Source organism: Ranitomeya variabilis, chromosome 6, assembly GCF_051348905.1.
Source record: "Ranitomeya variabilis isolate aRanVar5 chromosome 6, aRanVar5.hap1, whole genome shotgun sequence".
Lineage (NCBI taxonomy): Eukaryota > Metazoa > Chordata > Amphibia > Anura > Dendrobatidae > Ranitomeya > Ranitomeya variabilis.
In genome coordinates, this window is record NC_135237.1 from 556,445,618 (window position 1) to 556,472,221 (window position 26,604).

Sequence of the window (26,604 nt, forward strand, 5' to 3'; positions counted from 1 at the left end):
TACCCTGCTCCCAGTTTTGTTATGCTGATGTCAAACCTCATCTTCCTCTGAACTGCGCATGTCACTAGGATGGCCTCCGCTCCATGTGGGGTCTATGATCCCATCATCCACCGAATCACCTTCCACAGACGCCTCAACCCTATCCTCCTTGCCAGTCTGCAAACTGCAGAAAGCCACTGCAGTTGGGAATGGAGTTTCATCATCATCTGACATGTACTCATCATCTAACCTAACAAGCGATTGGGCATCATTGCACTCAGTCTTTTTCACTTCAGGAGCAGGGGCAAGTGAGTGTGCCATAGAACTTCAGCGAGTGGAGTCATCAAAAAGCAGAAGAGACGGCTGCATGACTTGAGCCTCAGACTGCTTGGCTGATTTGCAAGGGGATGAGGTGGAAATTGGTTAACCATGGTCCTCAGATGCCCACTGGGCACTTTCTGCAATCGACCAGGTGGAAGATGCTGCGAACGAACTGGAGCCACTCTCAGCCATCTAATCTAACACCTGCTCAAAATCTTGTGGCTTCACCATTCATGCAGTTGTATTTGGGCCCACAAAAAGACACATGTCATGATTCTCAATGGCGAGAGAACATAGCCCAGCATATATGAGAACTAGCTCTTGGAAGATGGAAACTATACTGACCATGAACTAAACCTGCCGCACAACTAGAAGTGGCCGGGTAGCATGCCTACGTTTTTTTATCCCTAGATGCCCAGCGCCAGCCGGAGAACTACCTAATCCTAGCAGAGGAAAAGACAGTCCTGGCTCACCTCTAGAGAAATTTTCCCAAAAGGCAGACAGAGGCCCCCACATATATTGGCGGTGATTTTAGATGAAATGACAAACGTAGTATGAAAATAGGTTTAGCAAAAATCGAGGTCCGCTTACTAGATAGAAAGAAGACAGAAAGGGCACTTTCATGGTCAGCAGAAAACCCTATCAAAACACCATCCAGAAATTACTTTAAGACTCTAGCATTAACTCATAACACCAGAGTGGCAATTTCCGCTCACAAGAGCTTTCCAGACACAGTAACGAAACAGCAGCTGTGAACAGGAACAAAATGCAAAAACACACAAGGACAAAAGTCCAACTTAGCTGGGAGTTGTCTAGTAGCAGGAACATGCACAGAAAGGCTTCTGATTACATTGTTGACCGGCATGAAACTGACAGAGGAGCAAGGTTATATAGCGACTCCCACATCCTGATAGGAGCAGGTGAACAGAGGGGATGATGCACACAAGTACAATTCCACAAGTGGCCACCGGGGGAGCCCAGAATCCAATTTCACAACAGTACCCCCCCCTCAAGGAGGGGGCACCGAACCCTCACCAGAACCACCAGGGCGATCAGGATGAGCCCTATGAAAGGCACGGACAAGATCGGAGGCATGAACATCAGAGGCAGTGACCCAAGAATTATCCTCCTGACCGTATCCCTTCCATTTGACCAGATACTGGAGTTTCCGTCTGGAAACACGAGAGTCCAAGATCTTTTCCACAACGTACTCCAACTCACCCTCAACCAACACCGGAGCAGGAGGCTCAACGGAAGGCACAGCCGGTACCTCATACCTGCGCAACAATGACCGATGAAAAACATTATGAATCGAAAAGGATGCAGGGAGGTCCAAACGGAAAGACACAGGGTTAAGAATCTCCAATATCTTGTACGGGCCGATGAACCGAGGCTTAAACTTAGGAGAAGAAACCCTCATAGGGACAAAACGAGAAGACAACCACACCAAGTCCCCAACACAAAGCCGAGGACCAACACGACGACGGCGGTTGGCAAAAAGCTGAGTCTTCTCCTGGGACAACTTCAAATTGTCCACCACCTGCCCCCAAATCTGATGCAACCTCTCCACCACAGCATCCACTCCAGGACAATCCGAAGATTCCACTTGACCGGAGGAAAATCGAGGATGAAACCCCGAATTACAGAAAAACGGGGACACCAAGGTGGCAGAGCTGGCCCGATTATTGAGGGCGAACTCCGCCAAAGGCAAAAAAGCAACCCAATCATCCTGATCCGCAGACACAAAACACCTCAAATATGTCTCCAAGGTCTGATTAGTCCGCTCGGTCTGGCCATTAGTCTGAGGATGGAAAGCAGACGAAAAAGACAAATCTATGCCCATCCTAGCACAGAATGCCCGCCAAAATCTAGACACGAATTGGGTCCCTCTGTCAGAAACGATATTCTCCGGAATACCATGCAAACGAACAACATTTTGAAAAAACAGAGGAACCAACTCGGAAGAAGAAGGCAACTTAGGCAAGGGAACCAGATGGACCATCTTAGAGAAACGGTCACACACCACCCAGATGACAGACATCTTATGAGAAACAGGCAGATCTGAAATAAAATCCATCGAGATGTGCGTCCAAGGCCTCTTCGGGATAGGCAAGGGTAACAACAATCCACTAGCCCGAGAACAACAAGGCTTGGCCCGAGCACAAACGTCACAAGACTGCACAAAGCCTCGCACATCTCGTGACAGGGAAGGCCACCAGAAGGACCTTGCCACCAAATCCCTGGTACCAAAGATTCCAGGATGACCTGCCAACGCAGAAGAATGAACCTCAGAGATGACTCTACTGGTCCAATCATCAGGAACAAACAGTCTACCAGGTGGGCAACGATCAGGTCTATCCGCCTGAAACTCCTGCAAGGCCCGCCGCAGGTCTGGAGAAACGGCAGACAATATCACTCCATCTTTAAGGATACCTGTGGGCTCAGAATTACCAGGGGAGTCAGGCTCAAAACTCCTAGAAAGGGCATCCGCCTTAACATTCTTAGAACCCGGTAGGTAAGACACCACAAAATTAAACCGAGAGAAAAACAACGACCAGCGCGCCTGTCTAGGATTCAGGCGCCTGGCAGACTCAAGGTAAATTAAATTTTTGTGGTCAGTCAATACCACCACCTGATGTCTGGCCCCCTCAAGCCAGTGACGCCACTCCTCAAAAGCCCACTTCATGGCCAAAAGCTCCCGATTCCCAATATCATAATTCCGCTCGGCGGGCGAAAATTTACGGGAAAAAAAAGCACAAGGTCTCATCACGGAGCAGTCGGAACTTCTCTGCGACAACACCGCCCCAGCTCCGATTTCAGAAGCGTCGACCTCAACCTGAAAAGGAAGAGCAACATCAGGCTGACGCAACACTGGGGCGGAAGAAAAGCGGCGCTTGAGCTCCCGAAAGGCCTCCACAGCATCAGGGGACCAATCAGCAACATCAGCACCCTTCTTAGTCAAATCAGTCAATGGTTTTACAACATCAGAAAAACCAGCAATAAATCGACGATAAAAGTTAGCAAAGCCCAAAAATTTCTGAAGACTCTTAAGAGAAGAGGGTTGCGTCCAATCACCAATAGCCTGAACCTTGACAGGATCCATCTCGATGGAAGAGGGGGAAAAAATGTATCCCAAGAAGGAAATCTTTTGAACCCCAAAAACACACTTAGAACCCTTCACACACAAGGAATTAGACCGCAAAACCTGAAAAACCCTCCTGACCTGCTGGACATGAGAGTCCCAGTCATCCGAAAAAATCAGAATATCATCCAGATACACAATCATAAATTTGTCCAAATAATCGCGGAAAATGTCATGCATAAAGGACTGGAAGACTGAAGGGGCATTTGAAAGACCAAAAGGCATCACCAAATACTCAAAATGGCCCTCGGGCGTATTAAATGCGGTTTTCCACTCATCCCCCTGCTTGATTCGCACCAAATTATACGCCCCACGGAGATCAATCTTAGAGAACCACTTGGCCCCCTTTATACGAGCAAACAAATCAGTAAGCAGTGGTAACGGATATTGATATTTAACCGTGATTTTATTCAAAAGTCGATAATCAATACACGGCCTCAAAGAGCCGTCTTTCTTAGACACAAAGAAAAAACCGGCTCCTAAGGGAGATGTTGAAGGACGAATAAGTTCCTTTTTCCAAGGACTCCTTTATATATTCTCGCATAGCCGCGTGTTCAGGCACAGACAGATTAAATAAACGACCCTTAGGGTATTTACTACCCGGGATCAAGTCTATGGCACAATCGCACTCCCGGTGCGGAGGTAGTGAACCAACCTTGGGTTCTTCAAAAACGTCACGAAAGTCAGACAAGAATTCAGGAATCTCAGAGGGAATAGATGATGAAATGGAAACCAAAGGTACGTCCCCATGAGTTCCTTTACATCCCCAGCTTAACACAGACATAGCTCTCCAGTCGAGGACTGGGTTATGAGATTGCAGCCATGGCAATCCCAGCACCAAAACATCATGTAGATTATACAGCACCAGAAAGCGAATAACCTCCTGGTGATCCGGATTAACACGCATAGTCACTTGTGTCCAGTATTGTGGTTTATTACTAGCCAATGGGGTGGAGTCAATCCCTTTCAGAGGTATCGGAGCCTCCAATGGCTCCAAATCATACCCACAGCGTTTGGCAAAGGACCAATCCATAAGACTCAAAGCAGCGCCAGAGTCGACATAGGCGTCCGCGGTAATAGATGACAAAGAACAAATCAGGGTCACAGATAGAATAAACTTAGACTGTAAAGTGCTAATTGAAACAGACTTGTCAGGCTTCTTAGTACGCTTAGAGCATGCTGATATAACATGAGTTGAATCACCACAATAGAAGCACAACCCATTTTTTCGTCTAAAATTCTGCCGCTCGCTTCTGGACAGAATTCTATCACATTGCATATTTTCTGGCGTTTTCTCAGTAGACACCGCCAAATGGTGCACAGGTTTGCGCTCCCGCAGACGCCTATCGATCTGAATAGCCATCGTCATGGACTCATTCAGACTCGCAGGCACAGGGAACCCCACCATAACATCCTTAATGGCATCAGAGAGACCTTCTCTGAAAATCGCCGCCAGGGCGCACTCATTCCACTGAGTAAGCACAGACCATTTGCGGAATTTTTGGCAGTATATTTCAGCTTCATCTTGCCCCTGAGACAAGGACATCAAGGCCTTTTCCGCCTGAAGCTCTAAATGAGGTTCCTCATAAAGCAACCCCAAGGCCAGAAAAAACGCATCCACATTGAGCAACGCAGGATCCCCTGGTGCCAATGCAAAAGCCCAGTCTTGAGGGTCGCCCCGGAGCAAGGAAATTACAATCCTGACCTGCTGTGCAGGGTCTCCGGCAGAGCGAGACTTCAGGGACAAAAACAATTTGCAATTATTTTTAAAATTTTGAAAGTGAGATCTATTCCCCGAGAAGAATTCAGGCAAAGGAATTCTAGGCTCAGACATAGGTGCATGAACAACGAAATCTTGCAAATTTTGTACCTTTGTGGCGAGATTATTCAAACCTGTAGCTACACTCTGAAGATCCATTTGAAACAGGTGAACACAGAGCCATTCAAGGATAAGAAGGAGAGAAAGAGAGGAAGGCTGCAGTATAGGCAGACTAGCAAGTGATTCAATTAAGAGCACACTCAGAACTAGAGGAAAAAAAAAAAAAAAAAAATTGTAGCAGACTTCTTTTTTCTCTCCTTTCTCAGCCAGTAATTTAACCCTTTTTTTTGGGCCGGTCAAACTGTCATGATTCTCAATGGCGAGAGAACATAGCCCAGCATATATGAGAACTAGCTCTTGGAAGATGGAAACTATACTGACCATGAACTAAACCTGCCGCACAACTAGAAGTGGCCGGGTAGCATGCCTACGTTTTTTTATCCCTAGATGCCCAGCGCCAGCCGGAGAACTACCTAATCCTAGCAGAGGAAAAGACAGTCCTGGCTCACCTCTAGAGAAATTTTCCCAAAAGGCAGACAGAGGCCCCCACATATATTGGCGGTGATTTTAGATGAAATGACAAACGTAGTATGAAAATAGGTTTAGCAAAAATCGAGGTCCGCTTACTAGATAGAAAGAAGACAGAAAGGGCACTTTCATGGTCAGCAGAAAACCCTATCAAAACACCATCCAGAAATTACTTTAAGACTCTAGCATTAACTCATAACACCAGAGTGGCAATTTCCGCTCACAAGAGCTTTCCAGACACAGTAACGAAACAGCAGCTGTGAACAGGAACAAAATGCAAAAACACACAAGGACAAAAGTCCAACTTAGCTGGGAGTTGTCTAGTAGCAGGAACATGCACAGAAAGGCTTCTGATTACATTGTTGACCGGCATGAAACTGACAGAGGAGCAAGGTTATATAGCGACTCCCACATCCTGATAGGAGCAGGTGAACAGAGGGGATGATGCACACAAGTACAATTCCACAAGTGGCCACCGGGGGAGCCCAGAATCCAATTTCACAACAGACACATAACGCTCGGTTGCCTTATGTGCACCAGAGGAACGTGTTGTATTTGGGCACAGAGCAGGTACAGAATGACCATGTTCTCTCCCTGCATCAGCTACACCACCACAGCCATATCCACGTCCCTTACTTGATGCTCTCTTCATTTTTCGAGGCTTCTAAACACTACTCACAAAGAGATGGCAGAATAGTAGACTTATTTATTTGCAACAGTACTAGAAAAAAAAACACAGATCCTGAAAAATTATTTCTTTGGCCTACCAATGGCAACAAGATGGCTGATGTCAATTATTTATTTCCCAAAGTAATAATAAGCACACACCAGTAAAAAGAAATTATTTCTTGGGCCTAGAAATGATAATGAGATGGCTGATGATATATTAATTTGAAAAACTATTAGAAAACACAGCAATCCTGATTTTTTTTTTCTTTGGCCCACTAATGGCTATGAGACGACTGATGCCAATAATTTATGTTTCAGACGACTAGAAAAAAACAACGGCTTAAATCTTACAGTACTGAGTGCAGAGTACATACAGTGGCTTAAGGGACAGTACTTTACAGGCGGAGAGTGCAAAGTATACACGGCGGCTTCAATGACAGTACTCTACAGACGGGGGTGCAGAGTGCACACAGTGACTTAAAGGACAGTACTCCCACAGATGGGAGGTGCAGAATACGCACAACAGCTTAATGGACAGTTCTTCCACAAGCGGGGGTGCACAGTACACACAGCAGCTTAAAGGACAGGACTCCCACAGACAGGAGGGAGCAGAGTACACACAGGAGCTTAAAGAACAGTACTCCTACAGACGGGGGTGAAGAGTACACACAGCAGCTTAAAGGATAGTTTTCCCACAGGCAGGGGGTGCAAAGTACACACAGCAGCTTAACAGACAGTACTCCCACAGATGGCGGGTGCAGAGTACACACAGCAGTTTAAAGGACAGTACTCCCACAGACAGGGGGTGCAGAGTACACACAGCAGCTAAAAGAAGGGTTCTCCCACAGGCGGAGTTGAAGAGTACACACAGCAGCTTAAAGGACAGTACTCCCACAGGCAGAGGGTGCAGAGTACACACAGCAGCTTAAAAAACAGTTCTCTCAATGGCAGGGGGGTGCAGAGCACACACAGTGGCTTAAAGGACAGTATTCCCACAGGCAGAGGGTGCAGAGTACACACAGCAGCTTAAATAACAGTTCTCCCACAGGCAGGGGGATGCAGAGTGCACACAGGGGCTTAAAGGACAGTATTCCCACAGGCAGAGAGTGCAGAGTACACACAGCAGCTTAAAGGAAAGTTCTCCCACAGGAGGGGGGTGCAGAGTACACACAGCAGCTTAAAGGATAGTACTCCCACAGACAGGGGGTGCAGAGTACACACAGCAGCTTAAAGAACAGTACTCACACAGGTGGGGGATGCAGAATACACACTGCAGCTAAAAGACAGTACTCCCACAGATGGAGGGTGCAGAGTACACACAGCATCTTAAAGGACAGTACTCCCATAGATGGGAGGCGCAGAGTAACACAGCAGGTTAAAGGACAGTACTCCCACATGCGGGAGGATGCAGGGTAAACACAGCAGCTTAAACTACAGTACTCCCACAGGTGGGGGTGCAGAGTACATGCAACAGCTTAAAGGACAGTACTCCCACAGGCGTGTGGTACAGAATACACACAGTGACTTAACGGACAGTACTCCCACAGACGGGGGTAAAGAGTACACACAGTGGCTTAAAGGACAGTACTTCCACAGATGGAGGGGTGCAGAGTATATGCAGCAGCTTAAAGGACAGTACTACCACAGATGGGGCGCAGAGACACCCAGCGGCTTAAAGCACAGTACTCCCACAGGCAGAGGTGAAGAGTACACACACAGCAGCTTAAAGGACAGTATTCCCACAGGCGAAGGGTGTAGAGTACACACAGCAGCTTAAAGGACAGCTCTCCCACAGGCAGGGAGGTGCAGAGTTCACACAGCGGCTTAAAGGACAGTATTTCCACAGGCGGAGGGTGCAGAGTACACACAGCAGCTTAAAGGACAGTTCTCCCACAGGCAGGGGGATGCAGAGTGCACACAGCAGCTTAAATCTACAGTTCTCCCACAGGCAGGGGTTGCAGAGTACACTCAGCGCCTTAAAGGAAAGTTCTCCCACAGGCGGGGGGTGCTGAGTATACACAGCGGCTTAAAGGACAGTACTCCACAAGCAGGAAGTGCAGAGTACATACAGCGGCTTAAACGAAAGTTCTCCCACAGGCGGAGGTGAAGAGTACACACAGCAATTTAAAGGACAGTATTTCCACAGGTGGAGGGTGCAGAGTACACACAGCAGCTTAAAGGACAGTTCTCCCACAGGCAGGGGGATGCAGAGTACACACAGGACTTAAAGGACAGTATTTCCACAGGCATAGGGTGCAGAGTGCACACAGCAGCTTAAAGGACAGTATTCCCACAGGCGGAGGGTGCAGAGTACACACAGCAGCTTAAAGGACAGTTCTCCCACAGGCGGAGGGTGCAAAGTACACACAGCAGCTTAAAGGACATTTCCCCCACAGGCAGGGGGATGCAGAGTACACACAGTGACTTAAAGGACAGTATTTCCACAGGCATAGGGTGCAGAGTGCACACAGCAGCTTAAAGGACAGCATTCCCACTGGCGGAGGGTGCAGAGTACACACAGCAGCTTAAATCTACAGTTCTCCCACAGGCAGGGGTTGTAAAGTACACACAGCGCCTTAAAGGAAAGTTCTCCCACAGGCGGGGGGTACTTAGTATACACAGCGGCTTAAAGGACAGTACTCCATAAGCAGAAAGTGCAGAGTACATACAGCGGCTTAAAGGAAAGTTCTCCAACAGGCGGGGGTGCAGAGTACACACAGCAGCTTAAAGGATAGTAGTCCCATGGGCTGAGGGTGCAGAGTACACACAGAAGCTTAAAGGATAGCACTCCCACAGACAGGGGGTGCAGAGTAACATAGCAGCTTAAAGGACAGTACTCCCACAGGCGTAGGGACTCAAGGTAAACACAGAGGCTTAAACTATAGTACTCCCACAGATGATGGTGCAGAGTACATGCAACAGCTTAAAGGACAGTACTCCCACAGATGGGGGGTACAGAATAGACACAGTGGCTTAAAGGACAGCACTCTCACAGGTGGGGGGTGCAGAGTACACACAGTGGCTTAAAGGACAGTACTTCCACAGATGGAGGGGTGCAGAGTATACGCAGCAGTTTAAAGGACAGTACTCCTACAGGTGGGGGATGCAGAGTACACACAGAAGCATAAAGGACAGTACTCCCACAGGTGGGGGGGTGCAGAGTACACACAGCAGCTTAAAAGATAGTACGCCCACAGGCGGAGGATGCAGAGTACACACAGGAGCTTAAAGGACAGTTCTCCCACAGGCAGGGGGATGCAGAGTGCACACAGAGGCTTAAAGGACAGTATTTCCACAGGCGGAGGGTGCAGAGTACACACAGCAGCTTAAAGGACAGTTCTCCCACAGGAGGGGGGTTCAGAGTACACACAGCAGCTTAAAGGATAGCACTCTCACAGACAGGGGGTGCAGAGTACACACAGCAGCTTAAAGAACAGTACTCACACAGGTGGGGGATGCAGAATACACACTGAAGCTAAAGGACAGTACTCCCACAGGTGGAGGGTGCAAAGTACATACAGCAGCTCAAAGGATAGTACTCCCATAGATGGGGGATGCAGAGTAACACAGCAGCTTAAAGGACAGTACTCCCACAGACAGGGGGGTACAGAATACACACAGTGGCTCAAAGGACAGTACTCCCACAAGTGGGGGGTGCAGAGTGCACACAGTGGCTTAAAGGACAGTACTTCCACAGATGGAGGGGTGCAGAGTATACGCAGCAGCTTAAAGGACAGTAGTATCACAGATGGGGGTGCAGAGTACACCCAGCGGCTTAAAGGAAAGTACTCCCACAGGCGGAGGTGAAGAGTACACACAGCAGCTTAAAGGACAGTATTCCCACAGGCGGAGGGTGCAGAGTACACATAGCAGCTTAAAGGACAGTTCTCCCACAGGCAGGGGGTGCAGAGTACAGACAGCGGCTTAAAGGACAGTTCTCCCACAGGCAGGGGGATGCAGAGTGCATGCAGCAGCTTAAAGGACAGTTCTCCCACAGGTGAGGGGTGCCGAGTATATGCAGCGGCTTAAAGGACAGTACTGCTACAGGTGGGGGATGCAGAGTACACACAGAAGCATAAATGACAGTTCTCCCACAGGTGGGGGTGTGCAGAGTACATACAGCAGCTTAAAGGACTGTTCTCCCACAGGCAGGGGGATGCAGAGTGCACACAGCAGCTTAAAGGAGAGTATTCCCACAGGCGGAGGGTGCAGAGTACACAAAGCAGCTTAAAGTACAGTTCTGCCACAGGCAGTGGTTGCAGAGTACACACAGTGGCTTAAAGGAAAGTTCTCCCACAGGCGGGGGGGGGCTTAGTATACACAGTGGCTTAAAGGACAGTACTCCCACAGGCTGGGGGTGCAGAGTACACACAGCAGCTTAAAGGATAGCACTCCCACAGACAGGGGGTGCAGAGTACACACAGCAGCTTAAAGAACAGTACTCACACAGGTGGGGGATGCAGAATACACACTGTAGCTAAAGGACAGTACTCTCACAGGTGGAGGGTGCAGAGTACACACAGCAACCTTAAAAGACAGTACTCCCATAGGTGTGGGTGCAGAGTAACACAGCAGCTTAAAGGACAGTAGTCACACAGGTGGAGGGATTCAAGGTAAACACAGTGGCTTAAACTACAGTACTCCCACAGGTGGGGGTGCAGAGTACACACAGTGGCTTAAAGGAGAGTACTTCCACAGATGGAGGGGTGCAGAGTATACGCAGCAGCTTAAAGGACAGTACTCCTACAGGTGGGGGGGTGCAGTGTACACACAGCAGCTTAAAAGATAGTACGCCCACAGGCAGAGGATGCAGAGTACACACAGCGGCTTAAAGGACAGTACACCTACAGGTGGGGGATGCAGAGAACACACAGCGGCTTAAAGGACCATACTGCCAGAGGTGGGGGGTGCAGAGTACGCACAGCGGGTAAAAGGACAGTACTCCCACAGACAGGGGCTGCAGAGTACACACAGCGGCTTAAGGGACAGTACTCCCACAGGCAGGGGTGCAGAGTACATACAGCAGCTTATAGGACTGTATTCCCATGGGCAGAGGGGGCAGAGTACACACAGTGGTTTCAAGGACAGTACTCCACAGGCAGAGGGGGCAGAGTACCCACAGTTACTTCAAGGACAGCTCTCCCACAGACAGAGGTTGCGGAGTACACACAGCGGCTTCAAGGATAGTACTCCACAGGCAGGGGGCGCAAAGTACACACAGCAGCATAAAGGACAGTACTCCACAGATGGAGGGTGAAGAGTACACACAGCAGCTTAAAGAACAGTACTCTCACAGGTGGGGGATGCAGAGTACACACAGCAACCTTAAAGGACAGTACTCCCATAGGTGGGGGTGCAGAGTAATACAGCAGCTTAAAGGACAGTACTCACACAGGTGGAGGGATTCAAGGTAAACACAGTGGCTTATACTACAGTACTCCCAGAGGTGGGGGTTCAGAGTACATGCAACAGCTTAAAGGACAGTACTCCCACAGACGGGGGTACAGAATACACACAGTGGCTTAAAGGACAGTTCTTCAACAGATGGAGGTGTGCAGAGTATACGCAGCTGCTTAAAGGACAGTATTCCCACAGGCGGAGGGTGCAGAGTACACACAGCAGCTTAAAGGACAGTTCTCCCACAGGCAGGGGTTGCAGAGTACACACAGTGGCCTAAAGGAAAGTTCTCCCACAGGCGGGGGGTGCTTAGTATACACAGCGGCTTAAAGGACAGTACTCCACTAGCAGGAAGTGCAGAGTACACACAGCGGCTTAAAGGAAAGTTCTCCCACAGGCGGGGGGTGCAGAGTACACACAGCAGCTTAAAGGATAGTACTCCCACAGGCTGGGGATGCAGAGTACACACAGCAGTTTAAAGGATAGCACTCCCACAGACAGGGGGTGCAGAGTACACACAGCAGCTTAAAGAACAGTACTCACACAGGTGGGGGATGCAAAATACACACTGTAGCTAAAGGACAGTACTCTCACAGGTGGAGGGTGCAGAGTACACACAGCAACCTTAAAGGACAGTACTCCCATAGGTGGGGGTGCAGAGTAACACAGCAGCTTAAAGGACAGTACTCACACAGGTGGAGGGATTCAAAGTCAACACAGTGGCTTAAACTACAGTACTCCCACAGGTGGGGGTGCAGAGTGCATGCAAAAGCTTAAAGGACAGTACTCCCACAGACGGGGGGGTACAGAATACACACAGTGGCTTAAAGGACAGTATTCCCACAGGTGGGGGGTGCAGAGTACACACAGTGGCTTAAAGGAGAGTACTTCCACAGATGGAGGGGTGCAGAGTATACGCAGCAGCGTAAAGGACAGTACTCCTACAGGTGGGGGGGTGCAGTGTACACACAGCAGCTTAAAAGATAGTACGCCCACAGGCAGAGGATGCAGAGTACACACGGCGGCTTAAAGGACAGTACACCTACAGGTGGGGGATGCAGAGAACACACAGCGGCTTAAAGGACAGTACTGCCAGAGGTGGGGGGTGTAGAGTACACACAGCGCGTTAAAGGACAGTACTCCCACAGACAAGGGCTGCAGAGTACACACAGCGGCTTAAGGGACAGTACTCCCACAGGCAGGGGTGCAGAGTACATACAGCAGCTTAAAGGACTGTATTCCCATGGGCAGAGGGGGCAGAGTCCACACAGTGGCTTCAAGGACAGTACTCCACAGGCAGAGGGGGCAGAGTACCCACAGTTACTTCAAGGACAGCACTCCCACAGACAGAGGTTGCGGAGTACACACAGCGGCTTCAAGGATAGTACTCCACAGGCAGGGGGTGCAAAGTACACACAGCAGCATAAAGGACAGTACTCCACAGATGGAGGGTGAAGAGTACACACAGCAGCTTAACCCCTTCACCCCCGGAGCTTTTTCCGTTTTTCCGTTTTCGTTTTTCGCTCCCCTCCTTCCCAGAGCCATAACTTTTTTATTTTTCTGTCAATTTGGCCATGTGAGGGCTCATTTTTTGCGGGACGAGTTGTACTTTTGAACGACATCATTGGTTTTACCATGTCGTGTACTAGAAAACGGGAAAAAAATTCCAAGTGCAGTGAAATTGCAAAAAAAGTGCAATCCCACACTTGTTTTTTGCTTGCCTATTTTGCTAGGTTCAATAAATGCTAAAACTGACCTGCCATTATGATTTTCCAGGTCAGTACGAGTTCATAGACACCAAACATGACTAGGTTCTTTTTTACCTAAGTGGTGAAAAAAAATTCCAAACTTTGCAAAAAAATAAATAAATAAAATTGCGCCATTTTCCGATACCCGTAGCGTCTCCATTTTTCGTGATCTGGGGTCGGGTGAGGGCTTATTTTTTGCGTGCCGAGCTGGCATTTTTAATGATAGCATTTCGGTGCAGATACGTTCTTTTGATCGCCCGTTATTGCATTTTAATGCAATGTCGTGGCGACCAAAAAAACGTAAATCTGGCGTTTCGATTTTTTTTTTCATTACGCCGTTTAGCGATCAGGTTAATGCTTTTTTTTTATTGATAGATCGGGCGATTCTGAACACGGCGATACCAAATATGTGTAGGTTGGGCTTTTTTTTTATTGATTTATTTTGATTGGGGCGAAAGGGGGGTGATTTAAACTTTTATATTTTTTTTATTTTTTTCACATTTTTTTTTACTTTTTTTTTTAACTTTTACCATGCTTCTATAGCCTCCATGGGAGGCTAGAAGCAGGCACAGCCCGATCGGCTCTGCTACATAACAGCGATCATCAGATCGCTGTTATGTAGCTAAAATGCAGGTGTGCTGTGAGCGCCGACCACAGGGGGGCGCTCACAGCCACCGGCAATCAGTAACCATAGAGGTCTCCAGGACCTCTATGGTTACAATGCACAAGCATCGCCGACCCCCGATCATGTGACAGGGGTCGGCGATGCGCTCATATCCGGCCGCACGGCCGGATGCAGTAGTTAAATGCCGCTGTCTGAGTTTGACAGCGGCATTTAACTAGTTAATAGCGGCGGGTGATCGCGATTTCACCCGCCGCTATTGCGCGCACATGTCAGCTGTAAAAAACAGCTGACATGTCGCGACTTTGATGTGCGCTCACCGCCGGAGCGCACATCAAAGCGGGGGTCCCGACATGTGACGTACTATTACGTCACATGTCGGGAAGGGGTTAAAGAACAGTGCTCCACAGGCGGAGGGTGCAGATTACACAGTGGCTTCAAGGATAGTACTCCACAGGTGGAGGGTGCAAAGTATACTTTACTTAGCGGCTTAAAGGACAGAATTCCCACAGGCGGGGGGTGCAGAGTACACACAGCGGCTTTTAGTACAGTATTAGCACAGATATGGGTTGCAGAGTACACACAGTGTTGTGTTTGGAGAGTCATTATTTGTCCCTCACTCCAGCTGAATCCTGTCCCTAAACTAAATCGAGCTTAATGGCAGCGGCACTCGTGATCCAGCATTTATACTGCTCGGGTCACATACTGCGTTGACCAATCACAGGCATGCCAATACATGTCATGGCTGTGATGGCTGCTGAAGTGCCCACAGTCTAAAAGCTTGTGATTGGCTGCACTGCAGCCTTTCAACAAGCTTTATTAGACTGGCAAACCCAAACAGGAATCCAGACATACAGTAAAAAGTCTGTGTCCTAGGTGTCCTCTGTGAACCCCAAACTTTCCAGTGCGTATTCGCTCATCCATATTCATCATCATTATATCAGGAATAGCAAAAGCAGTAAGTCAATGAAGTAGATACATAAGACATGTCAGGAGTGATGACAGGTCCTTTTTCAAGGGAATCTGTCAGCAGGATTGTGCACAGTAACCTACAGACAGTGTCAGGTCGGCGGGTGCCGTTATATTTATTACAATGATATCTTGTTTGATGAAATCCATCTTGTGGTTCTTGTTGTTTCAGTTAATGATATGCTCGTGCTTCGGGGCAGACTTTGGGGGGGGTCTTCATGTGCTGCTCTGCTTTGCAATTCATAATGCAGACTGCACCTGCGCAGATGCCGGCGGTGCCATTTTGGTGGAGACAACACAGGAGCTGTCGGCTTAATATCGACAAGGTTTTTTTTTTTCAGAATAAATGTATATGACTAAATAAAACAATTTAAAGAATATTATAGATGAAATCATGCTTAACCAACAGCGCCTGCATGATGAATGTGATTTTTTCTTTTTTTCAATACATATTATGTTCACTATGTAAAATAGGGGTCAAGTCAGTGAGGGATCAGTGTCCTGTCCGGAGCCATACAGATGAATAGCTAAGCAGAGAACCACATGAAGACCCCCCCACAGGCAGCCCCGCAGCACGGGTATATCTTTAACTCAAAACTGAAAATAAAGATTAAACAACAACCACAAGACAGATTTCATGACCAGGTATCATTGTAATCAGTATAACGGTGCCGCCCTGACACTGCCTGTAGTTACTGTGCACAATCCTGCTGACAGGTTCCCTTTAAGTAAAGAAAGAAAGAAAGAAAGAAAGAAAGAAAGTCTTACCTCTTTTCCAGGTGGACCACTCTCACCAGATGCTCCCTAAAAACATATAAGACAATTTTAAGCAAAAAGATTGAATGAAAACATATAGATGATATATGATTGATAGATATACACTCACTGGCCACTTTATTAGGTACACCTGTCCAACTTCTTGTTAACACTTAATTTCTAATCAGCCAATCACATGGCGGCAACTCAGTGCATTTAGGCATGTAGACATGGTCAAGACAATCTCCTGCAGTTCAAACCGAGCATCAGTATGGGGAAGAAAGGTGATTTGAGTGCCTTTGAACGTGGCATGGTTGTTGGTGCCAGAAGGGCTTGTCTGAGTATTTCAGAAACTGCTGATCTACTGGGATTTTCACGCACAACCATCTCTAGGGTTTACAGAGAATGGTCCGAAAAAGAAAAAAAATCCAGTCAGCGGCAGTTCTGTGGGCGGAAATGCCTTGTTGATGCCAGAGGAGAATGGGCAGACTGGTTCGAGCTGATAGAAAGGCAACAGTGACTCAAATCGCCACCCGTTACAACCAAGGTAGAGCATCTCTGAACGCACAGTGCGTCGAACTTTGAGGCAGATGGGCTACAGCAGCAGAAGACCACACCGGGTACCACTCCTTTCAGCTAAGAACAGGAAACTGAGGCTACAATTTGCACAAGCTCATCGAAATTTTACAGTAGAAGATTGGAAAAACGTTGCTTGGTCTGATGAGTCTCGATTTCTGCTGCGACATTCGGATGGTAGGGTCAGAATTTGGCGTAAACAACATGAAAGCATGGATCCATCCTGCCTTGTATGGAGCATCTTTGGGATGTGCAGCCGACAAATCTGCGGCAACTGTGTGATGCCATCATGTCAATATGGACCAAAATCTCTGAGGAATGCTTCGAGCACCTTGTTGAATCTATGCCACGAAGAATTGAGGCAGTTCTGAAGGCAAAAGGGGTCCAACCCGTTACTAGCATGGTGTACCTAATAAAGTGGCCGGTGAGTGTATATATATAGATAATAGATAGATAGATAGATAGATAGATAGATAGATAGATAGATAGATAGATAGATAGATAGATAGATAGATGTATAGATAGATAGATAGATAGATAGATAGATAGATAGATAGATAGATAGATAGATAGATAGATAGATAGATAGATAGATTCCGTTGATCCTATAAATTACAGAAAAATAGGAACACATACTTGTGGTCCTTTCGGTCCTTGAAATCCTGGAATTCCAGCAGCTCCTGTTTCCCCTTTGGTTCCTTTAGGGCCCTGAATTGTAAATAAATGTTATATTCTTGTAGGTAGGAGCCATATTATAGTAATTACAGTCTAATATATAGCTCGGGAGCAGTATTCTAGTAGTTATACTCTTGTACATAGGAGCAGTATTATAGTAGTTATATTCTTGTATATAGGGGCAGTATTATAGTAGTTATATTCTTGTACATAGGGGCAGTATTATAGTAGTTATATTCTTGTACATAGGGGCAGTATTATAGTAGTTATATTCTTGTACATAGGAGCAGTATTATAGTAGTTATATTCTTGTATATAGGGGCAGTATTATAGTAGTTATATTCTTGTACATAGGGGCAGTATTATAGAAGTTATATTCTTGTACATAGGAGCAGTATTATAGTAGTTATAGTCTTGTACATAGGAGGAGTATTATAGTAGTTATATTCTTGTATATGGGGCAGTATTATAGTAGTTATGTTCTTGTACATAGGGGCAGTATTATAATAGTTATATTCTTGTACATAGGGGCAGTATTATAGTAGTTATATTCTTGTACATAGGGGCAGTATTATAATAGTTATATTCTTGTACATAGGGAGCAGTATTATAGTAGTTCTATTCTTGTACATAGGAGCAGTATTATAGTAGTTATATTCCTGTACATAGGAGCAGTATTATAGTAGTTATACTCTTGTACATAGGGGCAGTATTATAGTAGTTATATTCTTGTACATAGGAGCGGTATTATAGTAGTTATATTCTTGCACATATTGGCAGTATTATAGTAGTTATATTCTTGTACATAGGAGCAGTATTATAGTAGTTGTATTCTTGTACATAGGGGCAGTATTATAGTAGTTGTATTCTTGTATATAGAGGCAGTATTATAGTAGTTATATTCTTGTACACAGTATACAGTATTATGGTACTTATATTCTAGTATGTATATATTTATATATACCTTAACGTGTCCATTGTCTGTTAACAAAAATACTGCCACTAAGTGATTTATTACAATATAAGTTTGGCCAATTAATTTTCATGAGCACGGACATTTGTATATATAGATTGCAATTATCGTCCTGTTACAAGAATCCTGCCTTCAAGTGGTTGAATTATCTATTTCAGCCACCATTCTGGGTTTTGGCTTTCTACTGTACGTGTTACTCTATATAAGAGATAGCATTATAATACTATACATATTGTAAAATGTATTACTTTATTTTTTCATATTTACCATTATACCCGGAGCCCCAGGAGTCCCCGGAGGTCCAGCCAGACCATTTTTGCCCTAGGAATTAAACAGTTAACAGATGAATGTATTGCACACATTGAAAACAGAGTGAGTTGGACATTAATTTGAGCAGGTCAAAAATTTCCAAAATGTTTATGTCCAATAATTGAAACAAAGAAAAACCACTAAAATTTATTTATTTTACATTTACTGTATCATCCAAAGTCAGATTATTATAATAACGCAGAAAAAAAAAAACTATACCTGATAGGGAACGTCCTTTTAAGTTAGGATAGAGCTCTTTTTTGTATATTGCTTGTGGAATACAGCAGCAAATTAAATTATGCCAATCATATGGATATTTTCCTTGAAAAAGTCACTAAACAGTTTTTTTTTCATTAAATTATTGATCAGGTTTGGCAAAGTTGTGAAATTGTCACATATTCCATCATCTCATTTTGTGACTTCACTCCGAAACGCAGTGCTAAAAGTGATTTTTAAACTGCCTAGTTCATGCTCCCTTTTGTAGCTGCTTTGAACTGCTGCTCTAGCAAGAACTCCTACTCAAACACTGTCATAGAGAAAAATTAAAATCCATAAGACCTCTGGAGAGGGGGACATATCACCCTCACATTGACCATATGGGATTGTGGAAGAGAGAAACTCATAACTGGAGAAGAGAGAAAGAACTAACACTTTAATCTCCATTGAAGTCCTGCAGTGACCAGGTAATTACAGCATATATCTGATAACCAGACACCGAGGCGAAAAAACACAGGGGTTCCTTTTTTGCCAAGGAAAGAGCTTCTGTTCATTGGAAATACCATTAACCTTTTTGGAGCTAATGGACAGTGATGAACCTTAGGTTTTAATCGATCAGGTATTTATGGGAGATATATTTTCGGCGTCAATGCGAAGGTACAAGCATAACACATTCACTCATATCACCGTAAGGCCATTCTAACCCCTCTGACCTAATAACGGTCCAATGGATGATGCTATCCATGCCATGTTTCCTTTACATAGACAGGTAAAATCACGATAAGAAACATGACAACAATGTCGACCACCTGGGGGCCTCCAGGGGCTAAGATATCCTGAAGGTTAGGGATCTTATAAAATTCTAAAAGACCTAGCACATCCCACGAATAGCCCCATATGAGCGCAACAAGAGGAGGTAAGTGGGCGTAACCTTGATCAAATAAAAATGGGAGTTTGGGTGTCTGTCATCGTTCATTCTGGAAGAGTGTTCCATTTTCCTAATCAGAGCGCTTCCTTCTATAAAATAAGAACCATTCCTGCAACATCAGGTTTAGTACTTTTCTTTCTTTATTTCTTTTTGTTTTATGTAATGGTATACATGTCAATAGTAATAGATTCCTTTATTGATCTGTATTTCTACAGCCTGTGCTGCCAAAGTTCCCATCAAAATATTGGGGCATATTTATCAAAACTGTCTAATTCTTATTTAATGCAAATTTAGCCTAGACAGTCTTAAAATGCGCCTTATTTATCAACGGGGTTCACGCTGTTTGATAAATCTGATTTTAAGGTTGTCTAATCTATTAGTGGGCTTGATTTGTGCCAGAAACATTCACAACAATTTTACTCTATTTTTTGCAGCATAGTATTGCATGTTATGCCGTACCCTGTTACCAATACACTACGCCCCTTTTGCTAATAAGCTGTGCCAATTTTCAGCAAGACCACGCCCAATTGTCACTATTGATGTATATAGTGTATAAAATACATCATAAATATGGTGCAAGTCATGAAAGTTTTTGGAGCAAATTACACCAGAATTCTGCCTCATTTCGCTTGATAAATATTCCCCTTCTGTCACCCGGATTTCAAGTCCCTGTATAATCCTGTCTGGCCATGGAAGTGAATGGAAGCTCAGCTGCAGTACCCTAAAATGACCACTACACACAATACGGCGCTGTGTAGTTGCGGCTCTATACACTGCCAGCTATTGCCAATCATTGGGGTGGTCGGTGCCTCAACAATCTGATATTCATGGTAGTAGATCATCAATATCTAAGTCCTGGTAAGCCACTTTAATTACATATTTATTGTGATATATTTTATTCTGCCAATGCAACAGAATAATTGGTGTTTTACCCATTGGTAGATTTCAAGGAAAACTTACAGTCGGTCCTCGGATTCCCCTTGGTCCCTGGTGTCCTGGTGGTCCAGGATCTCCCTAATCAAAAAATACAGGAAAATAAATAAAATAGTAAATCTCTCATTCCAGTTGTTCTAATAAGCAGAAATGCTAAATACTCTATAACTAATATGAATGTCGTCGATGTAACGCCCACATATGAATTGCTTATCTGTTCATTCTCAATCCTTCATGTTTTTCTATAAAGTAAAACTTAATAAAGAAAAAAAGAAGTGGATAATCTCTGAACTGATGGTATTCAGATAGTAGTTTGGAAAATGTTGCAGTTCACGGGTGTTGCTTAAAAGGAATCTGTCAGCAGGATTTTTTTAATGTAATCTGAGAGCAGCATGATGTCGGAGCTAAGATCCTGATTCCAGAGATGTGTCACTTACTAGTCTGTGCGCTGCTTTTTCAATAAAATCAATGATTTATCAACAGGAGATTATCACTATAGGACAAGGTGTCTCGTGCCTCCTAGTCAACTGCTCTGTGTAGCCCCGCCCCAACACTGTCCCGCCCCCAAAAATGCACAGTGTACACATAAAGCTGCCAATCACTAGTGTGGGTGTGGTTATATACAGCTTAGTATTCAGAGTGCTACAAGAATATAAAAAATACAGCAAGCAGCCCAGCAAGTGACATAATGTATCACTGGAATCAGGATCTCAGCCCTTATGTCATACTGCTCCTAGATTCCATAGCAAAATCCTGGTTCTTGATGGCAGATGTCTTTTACAGTTATTTTTTTTCCCCAAAGTAAGACTTTAGCCTATTCCTTCAGGACTTACATCTTTTCCTGGTGACCCTTCTCGCCCTGGAGGTCCTGTTACGCCCGGTTCTCCCTAAGAGAATAACAAAAATAACAACATTAGAATAAAAAAATTAATTTTTCAACTATTCTTTTCCCCAATTTTTCTACTGATATTTGCATTCGTGTTGTGAAAATATCGATGACCGATTCTCCAACGTTTTTGAGATGTTTAAAAAAAATGAAAGTCAAACTTTGAGTAAAGTTAATGTTGACTCTATTTTAGCAAATCGTTGTATTCTGGAGCAGTTGTTTTTCAGAACTCTATTGGCCCGATCCATTAACATCAGCAATTTTCTCACCGATCTTGATGAGGAACCATAGTGGAGTCAGACGCTACTATTTCACGAAGAGGTGCCTGCTTCTTCCTATATTTAGAGCGTCTGCCGAGTATTATGTGCCTCCATATGCCATGCCAGAAGTCTTCCTCCAGTCAGGCACTGGAGTGAGATTTTCGGCACAGCTTGTCAAAACCAAAATAATATGTGGTGTCATCCAGCCACACCCTTGTCATGCCCCAGCTACGTCCATTTCGTCAGAGGTGGGAGAAATTGGTGTAAAAATGCCAAAAGTCACATTTTGGGGCAACTCTGAGTTGTGCCAAAAGTTTGTGAATTTTTAAAGCTTTTACGCCCGAGTTCTGTAGAGAATTATTTGATGAATTGGCCCTATATTTATGCAATTCCTCTGATATTCCTGCTAGAAATGTATGAGTAAATTATAACTGGGTTTTGCCGCTTGAATGTAGACTATCCAGCCAGTCTTACCAGTGCCAGACGGTGTAGGAAGACACAGTTATCGACAGGAGACCTGCCAGCAACAGGGGAATATAGGACCTGATTCATCAAGCAGTTTTATCGAAATTCTAGTGAAAAACTGCTTGAACTGTGCAAAAAATTTTGGGACTTTTGCCATTATTTTACATCAGCAGCGCTAACGTTTAGAAAAGTGGGCAGAACTCGGACAGGAGAAGGCTATGGGAGGACACAATGGACGCATTCATAAAAATTTGCATCCCAAAGGCAGCAAAAATTTGGACACAGCTGTGCATTTTTCACTGGCGTACTTTTCTAGCAGTGGCCCGTGGCAATTAATAAAATGGATCAAGTTTATTAAAATTAATTCCTTACTCCTCTTACTCCAGCACTTGTTAAGATTGGCGCACAAAATCACTTCTTAACGAATTGGGAGCCATAGTTCTAAAAAAAAGTACCAAAATTGGAAATTTATGAAATTTTTTAAAAATGCACATGCCTTGGGTAGTGAGGGATCATTGTTAAAGAAGCAGGCAGTTTATTATTTATATAATGACCTTCAGCTCGATTTCGAGCCATGGCTTCTTGATGGATGAACGTTCTGTAGGAACATCAATCTTCTGGAAGCCTAGATAGGTCCACCAGGGTCTTCTCTGCCATTATCTTGATTTTATCAAGCCATCGGATGGCTGGTCTTCATCTTCGTCTTGTTCTTCCTAGTCTTCCGACCATGATGTCCTTCTCCAGTGACTTGTCTCTTCGTATGATGTCTCCAAAGTAGGCAAGTCGTAGCTTGGTGATCCTTTCTTCGAGTGACAAGTCTGGCTTGATTTGTTCCAAAATTTGTTCTTCTTGCCATCCATGGAATTGATAACATCCTTCTCCAGTCGGCAATATTATATTATCTACCCTTTAAACCATAATTATACACATTGCATAAATGACTCCTTTCCGGGCTTAGACATCTCCTTCAGTGTTGACCAGAAGTTGTTTTCTCGATTAAAGTCTATAAGGTTCTCATAGACCTGTATTAAGAAAACGACTTCCGAGCCATCCAGAAGACGACGCGTGAGCCGGGTCGTGAGAACTGTGGTCGCCCGGTGTTAAACAGAATTGGGCTGAAGGTGGGAATGGAACAAAGCAGTGATCGGTAAGTGGTTTAATATATGTAACGAGCACATAGTTACTAGAACTAAATAATTAAAGTGATAGAAAATTTTAAGAAAGTCGTCAGAGTTCTACTATATGTTTCGTTGACCCCCGGGGCTCTAAGGGGTTCATGCACACAAGTTGTATTCTTAGTTCCAAGAGTTCTGTGCTACAAAACTATGCACACAAAAAACAACTATACGCTAAAAAAAGACACAAATCCAATAATGAGTTTGGCGCTTTGTTTAGCACTACATGGAAGATCAATGGTTCATGCTGAGGATCGGTGGGTATGTCAGCGTGCGGACCCCCGTCATCAGAAAGTGATGTTGTGTCATTATTTTCTCTGATCGAAAAAAACCTCCAAAATTATTTAGACTTCGCAACTTACTCTGCTGCCGGGTAATCCCACGTCTCCTCTGTGCCCCTTGAAGCCCTGAAAAAAAAAAAGAATAATAATAATAAGAAGAAGAATAAATGACCAAAAAAACAAAACTGAGAATTTCCCTTGTTCTCAGAAATGTTGAAGCGTCTGCACACTTTTGCAAGCAATTAAAATTTGGAACTGCATCTTAGAAAAAAAAAATTGTAAACTGACCACTTTGTTGACAGTTCCTATACAAACCTATACGTATCCATGGTTACAGACTACAAACGTTTCTGCGTAGTCTGATCTTCATCTTGTGTTACTAATATTTATTTTTCCCATCCACTTGTTAACGTACCCGATGTATAAAGAGGGGAAGTAAGAGTCAGATGGAAGGGGTTAACACTTGACTGCAGGGTCAGACTACATAGGTGTTTGTTTGTAGTCCGTAACCATGGAGACACATAGCTCTTCATAAGAGCTGCATGGCCAAACACGGGAGGAGATTTTTAATGAAGGTTGGAGTCACAAATTGTCCCTTTGATCAGAATCCTCTCTTATTGGTAGTTGATGGATTCATTGATCATTTCCTCGCGGCGTTAATTTGTGCTGAACGCGCTAACGAGGACGACGTCTGCATGAGCGCGGCTGAGGTTTTCATCTTCTTCTGCCATACTTTTGCTTTTTGTGGCCGCACACGTCACTATTCATCATCGATCCCTTACGGGAGGAAGGAGGTAATAAAGTAACGGAGAATTTATCAAACTGTCGAGGTTTTCTAAGCCCAAGTACAATACGCTGACAAATCTCATTGTGCGTTTTCTCGCTCGTTTCTAATATGACGTCTTAGAAATGAGACTTTCACGGAGATGAATCTGTCCGCTGAGGACTCCGGGAGGAGATTCTGGATGATGACTGACTGTGTACATCACGTACGACTGGGAATGGATGATGTGGCTTCTGTCACCAATGTTAAGGGTTTTTTTTGCCTTAAAATAAATCCGTCAGCAGGTTTGTGCTATGTAATCTGACAGTAGCATAACGTAGGGGCTGAGACCCTAATTCCAGTGATGTGTCACTTTGTTTCCTGAGTGCAGTAGTTGTGATACAATTGGTTTTCTCTCCTGCAGATCTGGCAGTGCTCTGAATGCTCTGCCCTGTGTAACCCCGCCCACACCACTGATTGGCTACTTTGTATGTATAACCCCGCCTACACCACTAATTGGCAACTCGATGTGTACACTGTACAATGATAGAAAGCTGCCAATCAGTGAGCATGTGGTTTGACCAAGAGGCACAAGACACCTAGTCCTGTAGTAATAATCTCCTGCTGATAAAACACTGATTGTACTGAAATGGCTAAGCCTAGCTCTGGAAGTGTCACATCGCTGGAATCAAGGTCTCTGTTCCAACATCGTGCTGCTCTCAGATTACATAGAAAACACCTGATGATAAATTCCCTTTGAAGGGTCTAAGTCTTCATGAGTAGTTTCTGTCCATAACATTTGGCAATCATAAATCCATGTAACCGGACAATAATTAATTATTAGTTGGATGGATGACTCGTACTGCACCATTTTGGGGTACATCAACTATGGATTATATATAAAGTGTTTATTTATTTTTTTGTGTGTTTTTGTGGATTTGACATATGAAAGGTATTTTCTATGTGAAAAAAAATAGCTACAAAAATAGCAGAATATATAACTTACTAATAAAGTTTTTTTTGCCTTATTTTTCCCATTGCTTCTCTCTTACCAGGTCCCAGTCGCATGCAAACAGAGAACTGGAATTATATATTATATTTATATAATTATATACAGTATGTATATTTTTTCCAATGAAAAGCCCCTTTAAATGGGATGTATGATCAAAAAATAACCAAATATTTGAATCATGGTTTTTTTTTAAATATTTGGATTTTTTTTTTTTTATTTCTTGAATGGTATTAAAAAATAAAAATCTTGCAGTTCTCACACTGACCACCGGGATTATTTTAGACACATACTTCCTGTTTGTTGAAGAAAAGTTTTCAGCTGTCTTTTCATTAAAGACAGGATTAAATAACACCTCTACATACAGCTGATAAAGCAGGATCCATCACTCGCAAAAGCCAATATCACAGCTCACCTTCTCCTTCTCCCTTCAAAATTACCTCTGCGCACGCTCATTAGATGCCTCTATCCAAAAGATAGAGACAGTCAGTCTGTTGCTGCTAATGTGCGTGTGAATTCCCTGAAAGTACAAGAGTCTAGAATATTCCCAATATCCAGTGTGAAAATAGAAAGATTTCTATTTTTTTAAAATACCGATAAAACAAAGTAAAAAATACCAAAATTCTTTTAGCAAAAAACATTTAACATGAAAACGTGATTTAAACAGCAAAACCTTTTCTCAATACCAAGTAATTTAACTTTATTTAGCATGATTACGATGGTACGCAATCTATGTCATCATTTTATATTTAGCGGTTTATTTTTTTTTAACTATTAACATTGTTTTTGCCGTATTCCGAGAGCCAGAACTTTCTGCTTCCTGTTTCATTGCTACTTCCTGTTTCATTTCTGCTTCCTGTTAGGAGAGCGCACTGCATTATGGGAAGTCACAGGACTATATAAGACTTTGCATAGATCCCAGAAAAAGAGGTTCAGAGAAAAACAAAGACCGTATAACTCAAAATCTATATAAAATGGAATAACAGAATGTAAAAACAATGAGGACATGGCGGACTGAGAATCCCTTTAAGTGTCCCTTTAAGTGATTATTCCAATTTTCCTAATTAAGATGGTCTATTATGTAGAGGAAATGTCTTAATATGTCACCGGGCCTGATGTGAGAGACATTTAGTCCATGTTCCATATCTTATACGTGCCTCACTAAACACCATAATTGTACATGTGTCCAACATTCAGCCGCTGAT

The 26,604-nt window shown here is 44.3% G+C and overlaps 1 protein-coding gene across 1 annotated transcript in view; it reads right to left on the reverse strand.

The window, feature by feature from the left end:
• COL22A1 (collagen type XXII alpha 1 chain) overlaps positions 1 to 26,604 on the reverse strand; it is a 528,277-nt gene that overhangs the window by 34,062 nt on the left and 467,611 nt on the right. The window contains exons 55-60 of the mRNA XM_077271275.1: positions 23,709 to 23,753; positions 21,394 to 21,447; positions 20,588 to 20,641; positions 18,442 to 18,495; positions 17,163 to 17,234; positions 15,963 to 15,998 (exon numbers count right to left, since the gene is read on the reverse strand). Coding sequence (XP_077127390.1) covers positions 15,963 to 15,998; positions 17,163 to 17,234; positions 18,442 to 18,495; positions 20,588 to 20,641; positions 21,394 to 21,447; positions 23,709 to 23,753 — 315 coding nt within the window. The remainder of the gene's footprint in view (positions 1 to 15,962; positions 15,999 to 17,162; positions 17,235 to 18,441; positions 18,496 to 20,587; positions 20,642 to 21,393; positions 21,448 to 23,708; positions 23,754 to 26,604) is intronic.